This window comes from Streptopelia decaocto (assembly GCF_964273445.1).
Source record: "Streptopelia decaocto genome assembly, chromosome: 5".
Lineage (NCBI taxonomy): Eukaryota > Metazoa > Chordata > Aves > Columbiformes > Columbidae > Streptopelia > Streptopelia decaocto.
In genome coordinates this window covers 14,464,895-14,478,212 of record NC_138659.1, presented here as the reverse complement: position 1 = coordinate 14,478,212, position 13,318 = coordinate 14,464,895, and the positions used below count along the sequence as shown (strand labels likewise).

The following is a 13,318-nucleotide window of genomic DNA, read 5'->3' as shown; positions in this document are numbered from 1 at the left end:
AGGATTGGAATAGCAGAATTCTTTGAACTGTCTGCAGAAATAACTATTAACCTTACAAGCAAAATAAAATCTTCACTTTTCTATAAAAAGGAAGTCTAGTCATGTTTGAAAAAAACTATATCAAGAGTATAATAAATCCTGAATGCTTAGGAGAAAACTGTTCAATGTTCAGAAGAAAAATCCACATAACTTTGAAAAACATGGTTCATTAATAGAGAAATTGTTACAGCCCATGGCTGGAATACCTTTTTTGAGAGAGAAGAGTAATAAAGTATGTTTGAGTAAATATCTTGAATAGTAGTATTACGTGATTCAGAATAGAGAATTACTGGGGAAAATGTACATAGGCTACCTTTCTCCTGCACTGCTTAAGTATCCAAATGAACACAGATTGTGTATCTATGGAATGATATAATTACAGTTGTTAAATATGTGTCATCCATCCTGTTTCATTCTACAGCTAAATATGCATATCCTCAACATATAGCAAAAATACGGAGCATAGAATTAGAAGTATATTGTCTGTCTATATTTAATCCAGAGTCAATGTTCAGAATGATTTGGGGAACACCAAGGCCCTGGCATGAATGAGCAGCACATGAAGACTGCATTTAAGACCATGCTCCCATTGAAGGCATGTTAACCAAGTAGCTTTCTGGACTAGGAACAACTGGTAACATTTTTAGGTCAAATTTTCAAAGATATTTAGCCACAATGCACAAATTCCCAGGCACATGAAGCTGGCTTTCTAGACAGCATTTTTTTGGGAAAATGGCCTGCAACTGAGGACTGGGAGCTGATTACATTTGCATGCGTGCTTTGCTCACAAAGGGAGCTCCTGTGCTTGCAGTCCAGCACCCAGTTTCTACAGACCACGGTACTCTCTGCCTGCACAGATCTGGCCTTGCTCCTGCACAGGATACCTAAATGCATGGCTGCAAAGCCATGGCTGAGAGCCGCCCTCCAAAAAGCAGCTACCAAAGACTCAGTCTGCACCTGGGATAGCAAAATCTGCAGGCTGGGGGTGCTGCTGCACTGGGTGGTCTGGGGACTGTATGCATTTGAGGATTTGGGTCTGAACTGCCTTTGAGAGCAACTCTGGGCTTGTATGTCAGCATTGCATTGAGGAAAACATCTCCCCAGGAGACAAAATCCTACTGGAAACCTGCAGGACTCGCACACAAAATCCTACTGGGTCTTTCGCAAAGTGAGAAGCCTGAATCTAGGCTGAGACTCGGGGCCTTGCAGGGCAGAGGGTCTGGCTGCTCACTGCTAAGGCAAACCAGACAGTTGTCGAAACTCCTAAAGGGCCTGCTATGCTGGGGCCTCACCCCCCTAGATGTTGAGGGGTGCACCCAAGTCTTGCAGGAGAAGGTTTGCTCCAAGGAAGGGTTCCTACAATGCTGTTGTGAAACATACTCTGTTGCATAATCTAACTGTTTCACAGCAGAAGAGAGATGTTACCTGATTCTCTTGAAACTAACCAGTAAAAGTCTTCACAGCTACTTGATGGTTTATGTTTATGGAATTCTCTTTAATGTAGAACAAACTATTGGCATCTCAGGATTTTACAACAGAATTATATATTGCGTATGTGAGAAAAATCAGCAGTGTTGTGCCTTACATTTCAAAGTGGAGAGCTTTTTCCTAGATATGGGCTACTGTGTAAACCAGGGGTTTGTAGCTACCAGCAGTTAACAAATAACAAGTGCTTTCTAAGCAACACTGGAACTGGGGCATTCCCATATTTCTAATCTTAATTCTGTCTTTGTTTCCAGAGAATAAGGAATTTGAGAAAAGGAGACAGGTCTTTTGAATGACATATGCTTTCTGCCTTCATCTTAATACCTTGTTTTGAAAAACAGAGTGATGAAATGTTGTGTTTTTTTTTTTTTCTGCTGAGGCAGTCACTCTCCTCTTGATCAAGAGAAGCCTACTGTAAATTGGAAACAAAACGGAACAGAAATCCTGTGCATATTGAAAGCGAATGCATGAGAAGGATGAAAGTGAGTGTGGATGTTAAAGTGCTGAAAGGGAAAACTTAAGGCGGTAGTGCAAAGGACACTGCATTTCTCTCCTGTGCACACCCCGGCCTGTCCAATACTCCCCATCTCTGCATGCACCAGCAGGGGGAAATGTACTAAATTGTGCCACATGTGCCTCCCTGCTCTGCCTCTCCAGCTCCAGCCTGCACCAAGGGGCTGCAGGGGGAGGTGGAAAGGGGGGCAGGTACAGCCATGGCTGAGGGAGGCCAGGGTGGCTCCTGTGCCACAAGCTCTCCAGATCGGGGCATTCCCCACCCGCTGCCATGGGCTCTCCTGCCCCGCCTGCCCAGGTTGCTACATGCTGCAGCAGCAGTGGCCGTACCCTATATAAGAGCACTGAGGAGCCTACCCCGCTGTGCCACGGTGGGTTGCCAGGACTGGGCTGCTATGGAGACTGAGGAGGCCGCAGCGGTGGCAGCGAAAGTGGCGCTGCGGACACCCAAGTGTTCCCGCTGCCGTAACCACGGCTTTGTGGTGCCAGTGAAGGGCCATGCTGGCCACTGCCGCTGGAAGCTCTGCCTGTGCGACAAGTGTGCCCTCATCACCGAGCGACAGAAGATCATGGCGGCCCAGAAGGCCCTGAGGCAGCAGGTGCCTGACACCCCGGCTGGGGCAGCCGCAGGTCTGGCGCCCCCAGGTGAAGGCCCTGGGCTGGCTGCTGGGGCGGCCCGCGGCCCTGAGCAGAGCAGCCATGACGGGGTGAAGGGTGCCCAGCCCGCAGGCAGCAACGGCAAAGGCACAGCATGCAAAGGACTGCCACCACCTAACAGCCCTCCCTTCTGGGACTATGGTAAGCACCTGGCCTCTCTCCCCGGACTGTTCCCCTGTCCCACTGCCTTTCTTTTGGCGTTCATCCTCTTTCCCATCTAACACTGTTACTTGCGCAGTTTGCACCCACTGGCTCCTCAGGCTCCAGCTCCCCAGAGAGCCATTCCTGCTGTCTGTCCCTCTTTCCTTGCTCAGCACAAACAAGTACTCAGCTTGCACGTTTGAATGTGCAAACCCTGCTTTTATTTTCCCTTCTGCAGAATCTGCAGCATGGGTCCCACGGTTCTGCGGTGGCAGGAGCAATGTGCTCAGCCTTGTCGCTCATTGCAAAGTTGAAGATCAAGCAAGTGGTGTTTCTCTGAGAGGGAAATAGTGTGGGAGGGAAACCAACCTCTAATGCACTGTGCACTGCAGGTGCTCCTGCCTGTTTCTGACTTCTGTCCCACTGTTCATAAATTAACAGGCACAAGCCCCCAGCAACAAAAATGCTAAAAAAACACGATTTGGCAGGTAAATGGGGAAGTTACTGCTGCAGTTGCCTGAAGCTAGAATTTTATGTTAGCACTGTAAAAGAAAGAGACCTTTTGGCCTTAATTCCTGTAGCAAAGACTAAACTTGGCTGGGATCACTTGGTGTAAAAGTGCATTTGGTATTTAAGACCAGAGCATAGATTTTGCAGGTGGAACAGTTGTATGGTTGTCACCTCTTAAATTGCTTCCTTTGATATAGTCTTTCATGTGGCTTGTCTAGTTTATTACTATTTATTACAGTAACTTCATACTATTACTATTTATTATAGTAATTTTACAGAAATCCATACTGAGTACAGTAGTCATTAGTCGAAGGCTCTGGAGAGCTGACAGCCTACAAGTCAAAATGCTGTTCTGGGAAGCTCAGAGGAGAGAGTAATTTCAGATATCTCTTCTTCGCACCCATCTGTCAATAACTGTTCCCCTTTTTTTTTAGCTTTGTTTCCATAGAAAATTATGCTTATGGATGACACTAGCTATACATATGCCTGTCAGTCCTTACCTTAATAACATCTTTAACCTGCTTACCAGTTTAAAAAAAGGTTAGTGACAAATAGTATAATTCTAGCACTCCAAGAGCTGACCTACTCTTGAAGCAAATTCTTCCATTTCTCTATCAAAAAGAGGATGTGCATACATGATGGACCCTATTTAAATAACCACTCTTTTTTTTTAAGACTTCAGAGAAGCTGTATAAGATTCCAGATGCAAGATAAAAAACAAAGGAAGTAACTGATTCCTGCATCTGAAATTACCTCTGTATGTCCCTAAAATTGAGCTTTTGTCTGTAAATTAACTTAAGAAGTGACAGATAGGACTAAAATTAGAACTGTTATTTTTGTAGATTTTTTTTAAAGTCTGCTAGAGTTAAGAGTCTTAAAATAGGTTGTTTTCCTGTTGCTGATGTACTGAAAGAATAAGATTCTGCAGCCAGTGCTTTACTAAGGACTAGAGGCACAATGCAAAAGGCAGAAAAAAAATGCAGATCATTCTGTGTTACAATATCATCTGCTGCATCTTTCCTTAGTTCCTAAAAAATCCACAAAATAAGTTCACAAGGAGTTAAGCATGAAACCAAAGGGACATTCTCCTGCCTGAGGGTGGAATTTGGTCCTGCAGCTACTTGTACTGAACTACACAGAATGACATGGATACTTCTATTCGTTCTTTTCTCATTGTTTTCCTAGCTCACTCTGCTTTTCCTCCAGAATATGTGGTCAACCCAGAATACCTGGAGAGAGAACCTCCAAAAGTGTACCCTGGGTGTTCTGGGGTATATCCTTACCACCCATTTCCCATGGGATTTGCCATCAATCAGTCAAGCTGTAGAGGAGCACCATCACCTTCAGGAATCTCACTTCAGAGAGGTTTGCGACACATTCCTAGCAACTATGGGCCAGGGAACGCAGCTCCTGTGGCAGTAAGTAGTGGTCTTTTAATTACTTCTGCAAATGCTGCTGTCTTTCCTTTTAGCTGCCTTCTTGCTGTTAAAGTACCTTATCAGTTACATCACAGCATTTTGATCTATTGTGCTAAAGAAAACATCAGCAAATGGTGATGTTAATAATCTGACCTGAACTCAGAGGAGAAACCCATGCACTTGCAAGGGGCCAGATTTTGTGAAGCGTTTTGGGGCTTACACATCCTGCTAACATCTGCAACAGCCTTTGGGAATGATGGCTGTTGAACACTTAATATGGTCACATTGTACCAGCACAGATGGCACCAGAATTGGCATTGGGAAGTGTCCCTTCTTCCATGCAGAACAAATTTAATGGGGAGGGAGAGTGTCAGGGCTTGGCCAAGGCACCACAGCTGCAGAGAATAACAGGGGGAAGAAAGTCAGCTCCCACAGGGAGGCAAATCAGCATGGTCACGTACTTCTGGTTTGAAACATTTGTTTTTCCAAAAACAGTGGAAAATGTTTGTGGTTAACAGAAGTTTCAGATGAAAAATGATGTTTAGCATCATAGGGCCCACACCTTCAAACCACACAGAGATGGTAAGAAACGAGAGGCTAAATTGCCTGTCACTTGGAATGGTGTGTGTGGGCACTTTCAGTTTCTTTCAGTGCTGTCAGTCATGTTGGTTTAAACTGGTGGTGTCCAGTTTTTGTACCACAGTTGGGCACATTATCAGATTTCCAGCTGTCATGCACCATTCTGTCTGCCTTGAGTACAGTTCATCAGTTCATGTTAAGGCAGAGTGCGCTGCCTCAAGACTACTAGATTTATTTATCTTGCATAGAAATTCCTTGTCACATTTTAGGGGTTATTGAGAAAGAGAGTAGCTGGCAGCAGTCTGACGTCTTGATAAATTATCCTGGTAGGCTGGATTTACACAGGTTGAGAAATGCTTTGTCTAGAACATCACTGCATGTGGTTTTATACTTAATTTTTAACTGTCCTGAAACAGAATGAAAGATCTTCTACTACTTCTATCTGTACCAGGGTGCATGGCCAGATCCAAGAGAAAAATGCTTTGGTTTCTCCGATACTAGTGTTTCTGACGGCTAGAAATATCTCCTTGCTCATGGAATGAGTTTTAGGATGCTCTGACAGGTCTGGTGATCACAGAAGACTGGGGCTGTGGGGCAGCCTGTGGTGGACACGGACTCCTCAGTGTAGGTAGAGCCACTCATTTCACTGGGCTGAGGGGAGAATCCAAAACTCACCAGGAGGTGGTTGCAAGAAGCATTTTCCTAGATTGCCTCTCTGTTGCGTGAAGACTTTCAGACTTGTTCAGTGGCAAGTGCATGGGATCAGTGGCGAAAGTGACCTGCTCCTGGTTTAAGCCAACTGCTTTAATGAGATGCCAGAACAGGTGACATATGGTCTCAGAGATATGGTCTCAGAAGCTGCTACTTCTCAGTTTCAGAGTGTTACACTTTGCCCAGGCTTTGCACGTGCTAATACGTGCATGTAAGTGGTAGCATGTGGCCACAAAAAGGATAAAAAATGTTATATTCATTGCTAAAAATTGAAAAATAAATTGTTTGATACTCCAGATGTATCTTGGAGAGAGTCTTTATATGGAAGATGCTTTACTTTGTGTGTTTCTGCAGATTCCAGATGGTGGTGGAGATTTCCATCAAGGATACTACACTCCCCTGCCTCAGTTCATCCCACCAAGTTTTCTGCCAGGGATTCATTACATTCCACCTCCCCTTTCCCTGAACGTGTTGGCTGAAACAACCAAGGAAGCACATGGTAAAGAAGTATGAGATGAGCCCTGGGAGATCCAGTTTTAACCGGGTTTCAATACCAAACCACAGAGGGGGAACCCCCAAGAGACCCTGATTCTAGCTGGTTTTCAGGGTTTCACAGGTCACTGTGATGGAGCCAGGACTGAGATCCTGAAGTCCCAGGACAGGTTGGCAGCTTGTACAGCTCTGGGAAGGGCTGACTTGGGGGAAGTAGCCTGGCAGGCTTGGACTTTCCCGCTGACAAGCACCTCAGTCTCATGCAGATGTTTGAAATTATTTGACTCTGTTGCAATTTAGTTAAAATGTTAAAAAAATGCAGACTAATGTGAATAATATGAAATTTTTGTTCATCTGAAAAATCTACATTTTAATTGCTGTAAATGCAAGATTGACTCTTCAAAATCTCAAGTTGTTTTATTGAATCTCACAGTATTTAAATTTCTGGCATAGGTTAAACCTTTGTGCCCCTCTCTTTTGGGTCTCTTTCATGTATTGTGCCTACACGTGGACACAATTGTGATTATATTTGCAAGTTTCTTATTTGGCTGCAGCTAGCTGTGACCACAAGAGGGTAGAGCTGCTCAGAGAATGAACCACTAGCACTGCATGAATAAATAGCCAGTTTTAAGTTCTTTTTGAAAAAGCAGAGAAATAAATACTTTATTTCTTTATTTCTCTCCTTGAACATGAGGAAAAATGTTAATCTGACTGTTTATGAAACAGATTACAATAATCACCCAGTGAAAAATCAAATCTCTTGTATAAATTATCTCATTTGGACTGAAAAGATGTTGATGGTGGCTATGTGGGACAAAATATAAGTTGGGAGTTTTTTGGCCTGGTTTCTTGACAACATAAGGCTCATGCAGTCTCATTTTCTCTTAATATCGGTCCTCTCATAAATTTTCAATCCATTAGTTATTTTCAGCCAAACATATCTGTTGTGATCACAGGCCTACATAATATTGATCTGCAAGGGAAGCAGATGCCTCCCACAAAATGGTTTGTTTGCAGCCATGTCATGGTGTTTGGCTGGTAGTCAGCTTGCACTCAATTCCTGACTGATGTGTATGTATCTTGGCCAACAACCAAGTGCCTGCCAGTCAGCCCAGCAGCGGGCACATATCTGTAGGGCAGTTAGGGCATACCTGCTGCTTGTCTGGCTGGAGAGCCAAAGAAAAGTAAGCAGAAGATGTGGTGGACAAGGAGAACAGGAAGAATAGGGCAGTGTGGGGGGTGCACAGACATCATAGAAATGTAAAGTTATTTTAAGATACTGACAAAGGCATTAGGACTTGAATGCAGTGTGTAGGAGATACCAGTGTGCTGTAGATAAAATAATATGGACTGAGTTTGCAGGGAAGAAAAGAAAATGAGGGCTGTCAGGCAAACCAGAAAGTGTATGTGAAGATTAATGGGTTTTGTGATTTGGAGGGTACAAGAGATCTGGGGGACACTGCAGTGGCAGAGAGCATGTAGGGAGCTGCAGCTGTTCTGTTGAATTGTGTGAGAATGGGAAGGAACTAAGAGTAGCGGACAAACATGTGGGACATGGAGAGAAGTGGTGGTATTGAGCAGGGAAAACAGGAGAAAACCCATCCTGTACTGGTAGAGTGAAGTTGTACTGGCCAAACAATCATGAAAACAGGCAACTGGATAGAGAAGAGAGTTCATGAGAGCACCCCCCCATACCAGAGAGCAAAATGCCATCTAATGATCTCAGCCTTTATTACACACCAGAAAAATCACAACCCAGGCACAAAGCCATAGGAAACAATGCATCATGGATTGTACTGCTCAGAGAACAACCCAGTTGTTTTAGTACTATGGAGAAAGTACAAATTAATTCCACTACATAGTATTTGTGTTCCAGGATATGTAGGAATTCACAACTGTGACCTAGTGAGGGGGTATACTTCTGCATGAGGTCATGTAGAAAATAGCCTGCCGGCAGAAGATGCAGATGTAGAGGGAAGATACAGTGAAACTAATAATTATTTGATTCTTGTATGATGCTTGAAAAAAGACAGAGGCTGTAACATTTAGTGCATAGGGATGTGTTAGGGTTGCATCATGTCTTTTTGCCCCAAGAAAGGAACGGACTCAAACCTGCAATTAGATTTGGGAACATCCTTCCTCCAGAGAGACCTCCAGAATTGAGGTGAAATGGTCTTTCTGGCAAAACTGTTGCAGGAAAATGGATGGAGAAAACTCTAGCAGGGGACAACTAGTGAGAAGAAATGTCTGTGATCTCTGCCCCAAAGGGAATCTAAGATGAAGACAAATAAAAAACAACAAACAAGTAAACAAATGAAGAAACCCTCACCAAAAAACAAAACAAAAGTCCCATCTGAAAAAGATTTTCTAAGGCTAGAAGCTGCTACCAGAAAGGTTTGAGTCAATAGTTAACTGCATTCGAATGACTGAGGCCAGTTAGGTTTACAATGGTGAAGTATAAGCCATGTGGTTACACAATTTCATGCAGTATTGATTAGTAATGTTCTGGAGATTTGACAAAATAAACATAAGGTATGTCCAGTAAAACAGCCAGTACAGCATCTGAGGATAGAGCCTGATTGCAGATTGTCGGCTTTCTAAGAGAGCAAGCTACAGAAAAACAAAAACCCCAGTTGCCTGTGAGAAAAGGAGGGAGCTTTTCATGCAAATAGGCAAGTAAATACTTTATAAAATAAAGTATTTATAAAATATTTATAAAATACTTTATAAAATAAAAATTCCTGGTTGGATTTTAAGAAGGGATTATTCAGTCTGTCAAGACCTTTGAGAATTCACAGGAGTGTTACAAAGGCATGGCATAGATTCACTCCAGTTAGGCGGGCAAAACAGTCTGCCAGTGCAGCTTCAACACTTGGCACCTTGAAGTGTTCTTGCTACATTTCTTTAAGCACAGCTGAAACTGCTGCCTGAAGTTCAGAGAGCTGCAGCTCTTGATGTCAAGCATCTTTGAATTAACTGGGTTGAAAAATAAACTGGAATTTACCTCTGGAAATGAGATTGATAGCCAGTGTAACGGAAACTGGAATACAGCATTTGGGGTTTTTTGCTTGTTTATGTTTAACTCTGACATTTTTCTATTCTTCATTTTTATTTCAGCTACTGAAGCTGACAGTCAGGATTCAGGGGTGCTTCGTGAACCTGGTCAACCGTCTTCTTCCCCAGAAGAAACAAGCAGAGACCAATCTGTGTATTCTAAACAGTAAATGGGCTGGAAAAGAGCTGAATAGCTGGCAGCGCTATTTGCATGCTGAGTGTTGGTTAATATGAGAGCAGAGTGACACTTAGTCACTGAGCAGCCACAACAGCTAGAAGAAGGGGATTAGTCCCCTGCCTCACCTTGCGATCACGTTAGAGCTACCAGGCTCACAGCTCTGCCTCCCTAGCACTGTAATGTCCTTGTTCCTAAAAGAGGTTTACCAGAGACATGGTAAGTCTCTTCCCCCTTTAGCAGGTGGCAGCAGCAAATGATTATGACTCTGAATTTGTTTCCTTTGCTGAGGGTAGATGGCTCCCTGACTTTGAAGTGAGGTCTCTGGGCCGTGTACATTCTGTGGCCGCCTCATGTTCATGACAGTAGTCAAAAATGTGTTGTTTGTATATCAATTTGCTGTAAAGAAAACCTGGTTCTGAGTATTACAGAAGAGTTAAGTGATGTAGAGCCTGAAGACTCAGTGAGAGAGGATGGGAAGACAGTCTGGGTTGCTGATTAACTCGACTGCCTAAGAATGTGATTCACTGGGTTCAGCAGGGTAAGGGAACAGTTGGTGCTTGGCAGACTTGTCAAGAAGGGCATGGGAGGAATTTGCAGAAAGGGCTGGTACAGACTCAAATCCAGTGCCTCTGGATTGTTTTCTGGGTGAGCTGCCTTTAGGGTACCTTCTGTTCAAGTTGGGGACAGGCTGATTTGGAATCACTTCACGTCACAGAGGCTTCAGGATTTTTAATGTCCTTGATGGTTTATACATCATTTCAATGTTGTTTAAGTCAGTACAGTGGAAACTAAACAGTAGTATTTGTTTCTGAAGGGCTCACATAGACAGCCTCATACATGTATATTGGAAGGGTGCTATGGAGTATGGAAGGTATGAAGAGATTGCCTAGGAAACTAGGACAAAACACCATTTAGAATAGTAATTAGTCAAATCCATACCTATTAGAATTTTCAATGATAATGTTTAATTAAAAATGAAAGGTACACTACTGTTTTGCCTAGAGGAATTGGTTTTGTATTAAGTGGATTGGTTGTTACTGTTTGAATAATTGGGGGGAGGCTTTTGTACAATTAAAAAAGATACATTAAATTGTTGGTATGGTTTTGATGATTTGAGGCTTGCATATCTACACTTAATTTTTCTAGCCAAATGTCCAATGTTGCCCTGAACAGCTCTGTGTAACAGACTTGCTCAATGCAAGATACAAAGAAATAATACTAAGCTGATATATATATATATTTTTAATATAGTAGATGATTTGCTGGAATACTTTCCAGCACACAAGGTTTTGGGAGACACTAAGTGAAAGTGGCAAACTTAGAACTGCCAAGAGGAAAAACTGAAAACCACAAGTATCTATAGCAAATAATCTGATGTACAACTTGTTATATACTAGATTTACAACAGTTTCTCTGCTCCCAGAAGTGTCCCAAACCTCCTCCTAAAACTGCTCTCCGTTTGGGAAAATCTGGATAATTCTTTAAGGTGTCTGGATAGAGCAAAGCTCTTTTCAACATGAAATAATCTACAAATAGAAATGCCAGCAGCACCCACAAAGCAGCTTCCTCTGTGGATGGAGGGTTGGGCTTTTTCTATATATAACATAATGATTTAAGGAAATAGTAATGTGCAAGATGAACAGCTGAATAGGTTCCTTCCAGATATTTTTCTAAAGTCATATTCAGTGTTGTATTACTCCTTAAATCTCAAAGCAAGATGGACTCCAGCCCATTTCACTGACTGTAATGCACAGCCATTGTAGATATACTGCACATACAATGCTGCTTTCACTCTGTTTTGCCGTGCCAGTGACTGCTTCTGAATTGCCAAGCCCATCTCCTTATTTTCCTTTTCCTCCCTCTTTTTGAACTCTCAATAAGTGAACCAAAGCCTTTAGTTTGACTGTTTGAACGACGGTAATGACACTCCAGTAGGATCTCTCTCACTGCATTGCTGCAGACCAGTGCTCATCTCCAGAGGGATATAGCGAGTTTAAAGAAGAGCCAGAGAAAGGCAACTAAACTGAACAAGGAGATGGAGTCTAGAGTTGAGTCTTCAGTCTGCAGAGAAGAAAGTTAAGGGAGGATATGACTCAGTTCTAGAACATCATATCAGCTATGGCAAAGTAGATGCCCATACACATGAAGGACACCCTGACCAGCCCGATTGCCTTGTGTAAGGAAATGATCAGCATCTACCCCAGTCTAAAGTCGTAACAGTTGACTAGGTACAATTGACTTTCCTAAAGCATCAGTAGTGAGGCCAATACTGTTTCATATGCATAATCACATCATCAGCCAAACTTTGTTTGGTGCCATTTCAGATTTTTACATTTTAGGAAATTTGTCCCCAAGTTCTTGCACCTATCCCTGCATGGAAAAGTTACTGACTTGGTTAGAGAATTGAAGTGAGTGACTCTCCAGTTGACAGGAAGAATTATGTTCTGTGAATAATTCAAAGTTTCATTTTTCCATTTTATGCTCAGCTTGTCCTTTTTAACCAAGGAAAAATGTTCCTTAACAACTGGCATTGTCATAATATGCACTTAAGGACTTCAAAGTGAATAATTTTAATTCCAAAGTTAGTGCCAACCAGTGTTTCCAATAATTAAACTCTGTGATCTCTTCTAACTCCATTTATTTGAATAAGTGACTTAGGGATAATGAAATCAATTTGGATAGAAATGGAATTATTTGGATTAGACAAGTCACTCAGAGGTTGTTCCAGCCTAAATCATCCCAGAAAGTTATTCGTTGTTATTAAGGCTGAAGCCACATAGACTTCGGTCAAATTCATAAAACTTGGGGAGAAAAAAGTTAGCTATGATACCCGCTTCTGAAATCTTTCTTGCATGCAAGCTGCTACTGAATGCAGTAGCAATTCTGCACATAGCATTTGTCATCAATATTCTGATTTCTGAGGATTAACTCCCTTGCTAAATAGATCTGAACTTCTGAAGATGTGATTCCTAACACCTGATGCTTCTGTCAATCCTCTCTCCTCACTGCAAGCCCCTTGGTCATCACAGAGCAACAAGCTTTTTCTGTACACTGAAATTAGGAACCAGTTCTCTGACGTTTACTCACACCACTAATGTAATTACTTTCAGTGGAATTATTTGCCAGAGTACAGAGTTGACAACGTTGGTTAGGCATGCAAGTTTAAGATCCAAGTTTTATACAGAAGTGTCTGTGACACTGTCCAAAACCTCAGATTATTGTAGATTTGCATTTTCTGTAGGATCTTTGGAAAAAAGAAAAACAAACCCAAGGGATTCTAGAAGGATCATTTAATTTGTCCATTCTGCAAACATATGTAAGTTTCATTTGTCATTGCCCAGCAGCAAACTGCTAGATGTTAACATTTCTGTAGTATCAGCTTCTACATCTGCACTGAAGCAGGTTTCCGTATGACAGTAATTATAATATTCATTCTAGATCTTTTTATTATTTTTGTTCTTGGAATTAGAAGCACCCAGTTGGAAGCCTCTGAATCCACAGCAAGACTATAGCTGGTTTTTCCACATCAATGAGTAATTAA

The 13,318-nt window shown here is 42.3% G+C and overlaps 1 protein-coding gene across 1 annotated transcript; it reads left to right on the top strand.

The window, feature by feature from the left end:
• Positions 1-2,432: 2,432 nt before the first annotated feature.
• DMRTB1 (DMRT like family B with proline rich C-terminal 1) lies at positions 2,433-9,769 on the top strand (the record flags this gene model as incomplete). Its single annotated transcript, XM_082052864.1, has 4 exons — positions 2,433-2,835; positions 4,531-4,763; positions 6,408-6,552; positions 9,663-9,769. The coding sequence occupies 4 exons, from the start codon at positions 2,433-2,435 to the stop codon at positions 9,767-9,769; spliced, it is 888 nt and encodes a 295-aa protein (XP_081908990.1).
• Positions 9,770-13,318: the final 3,549 nt, after the last annotated feature.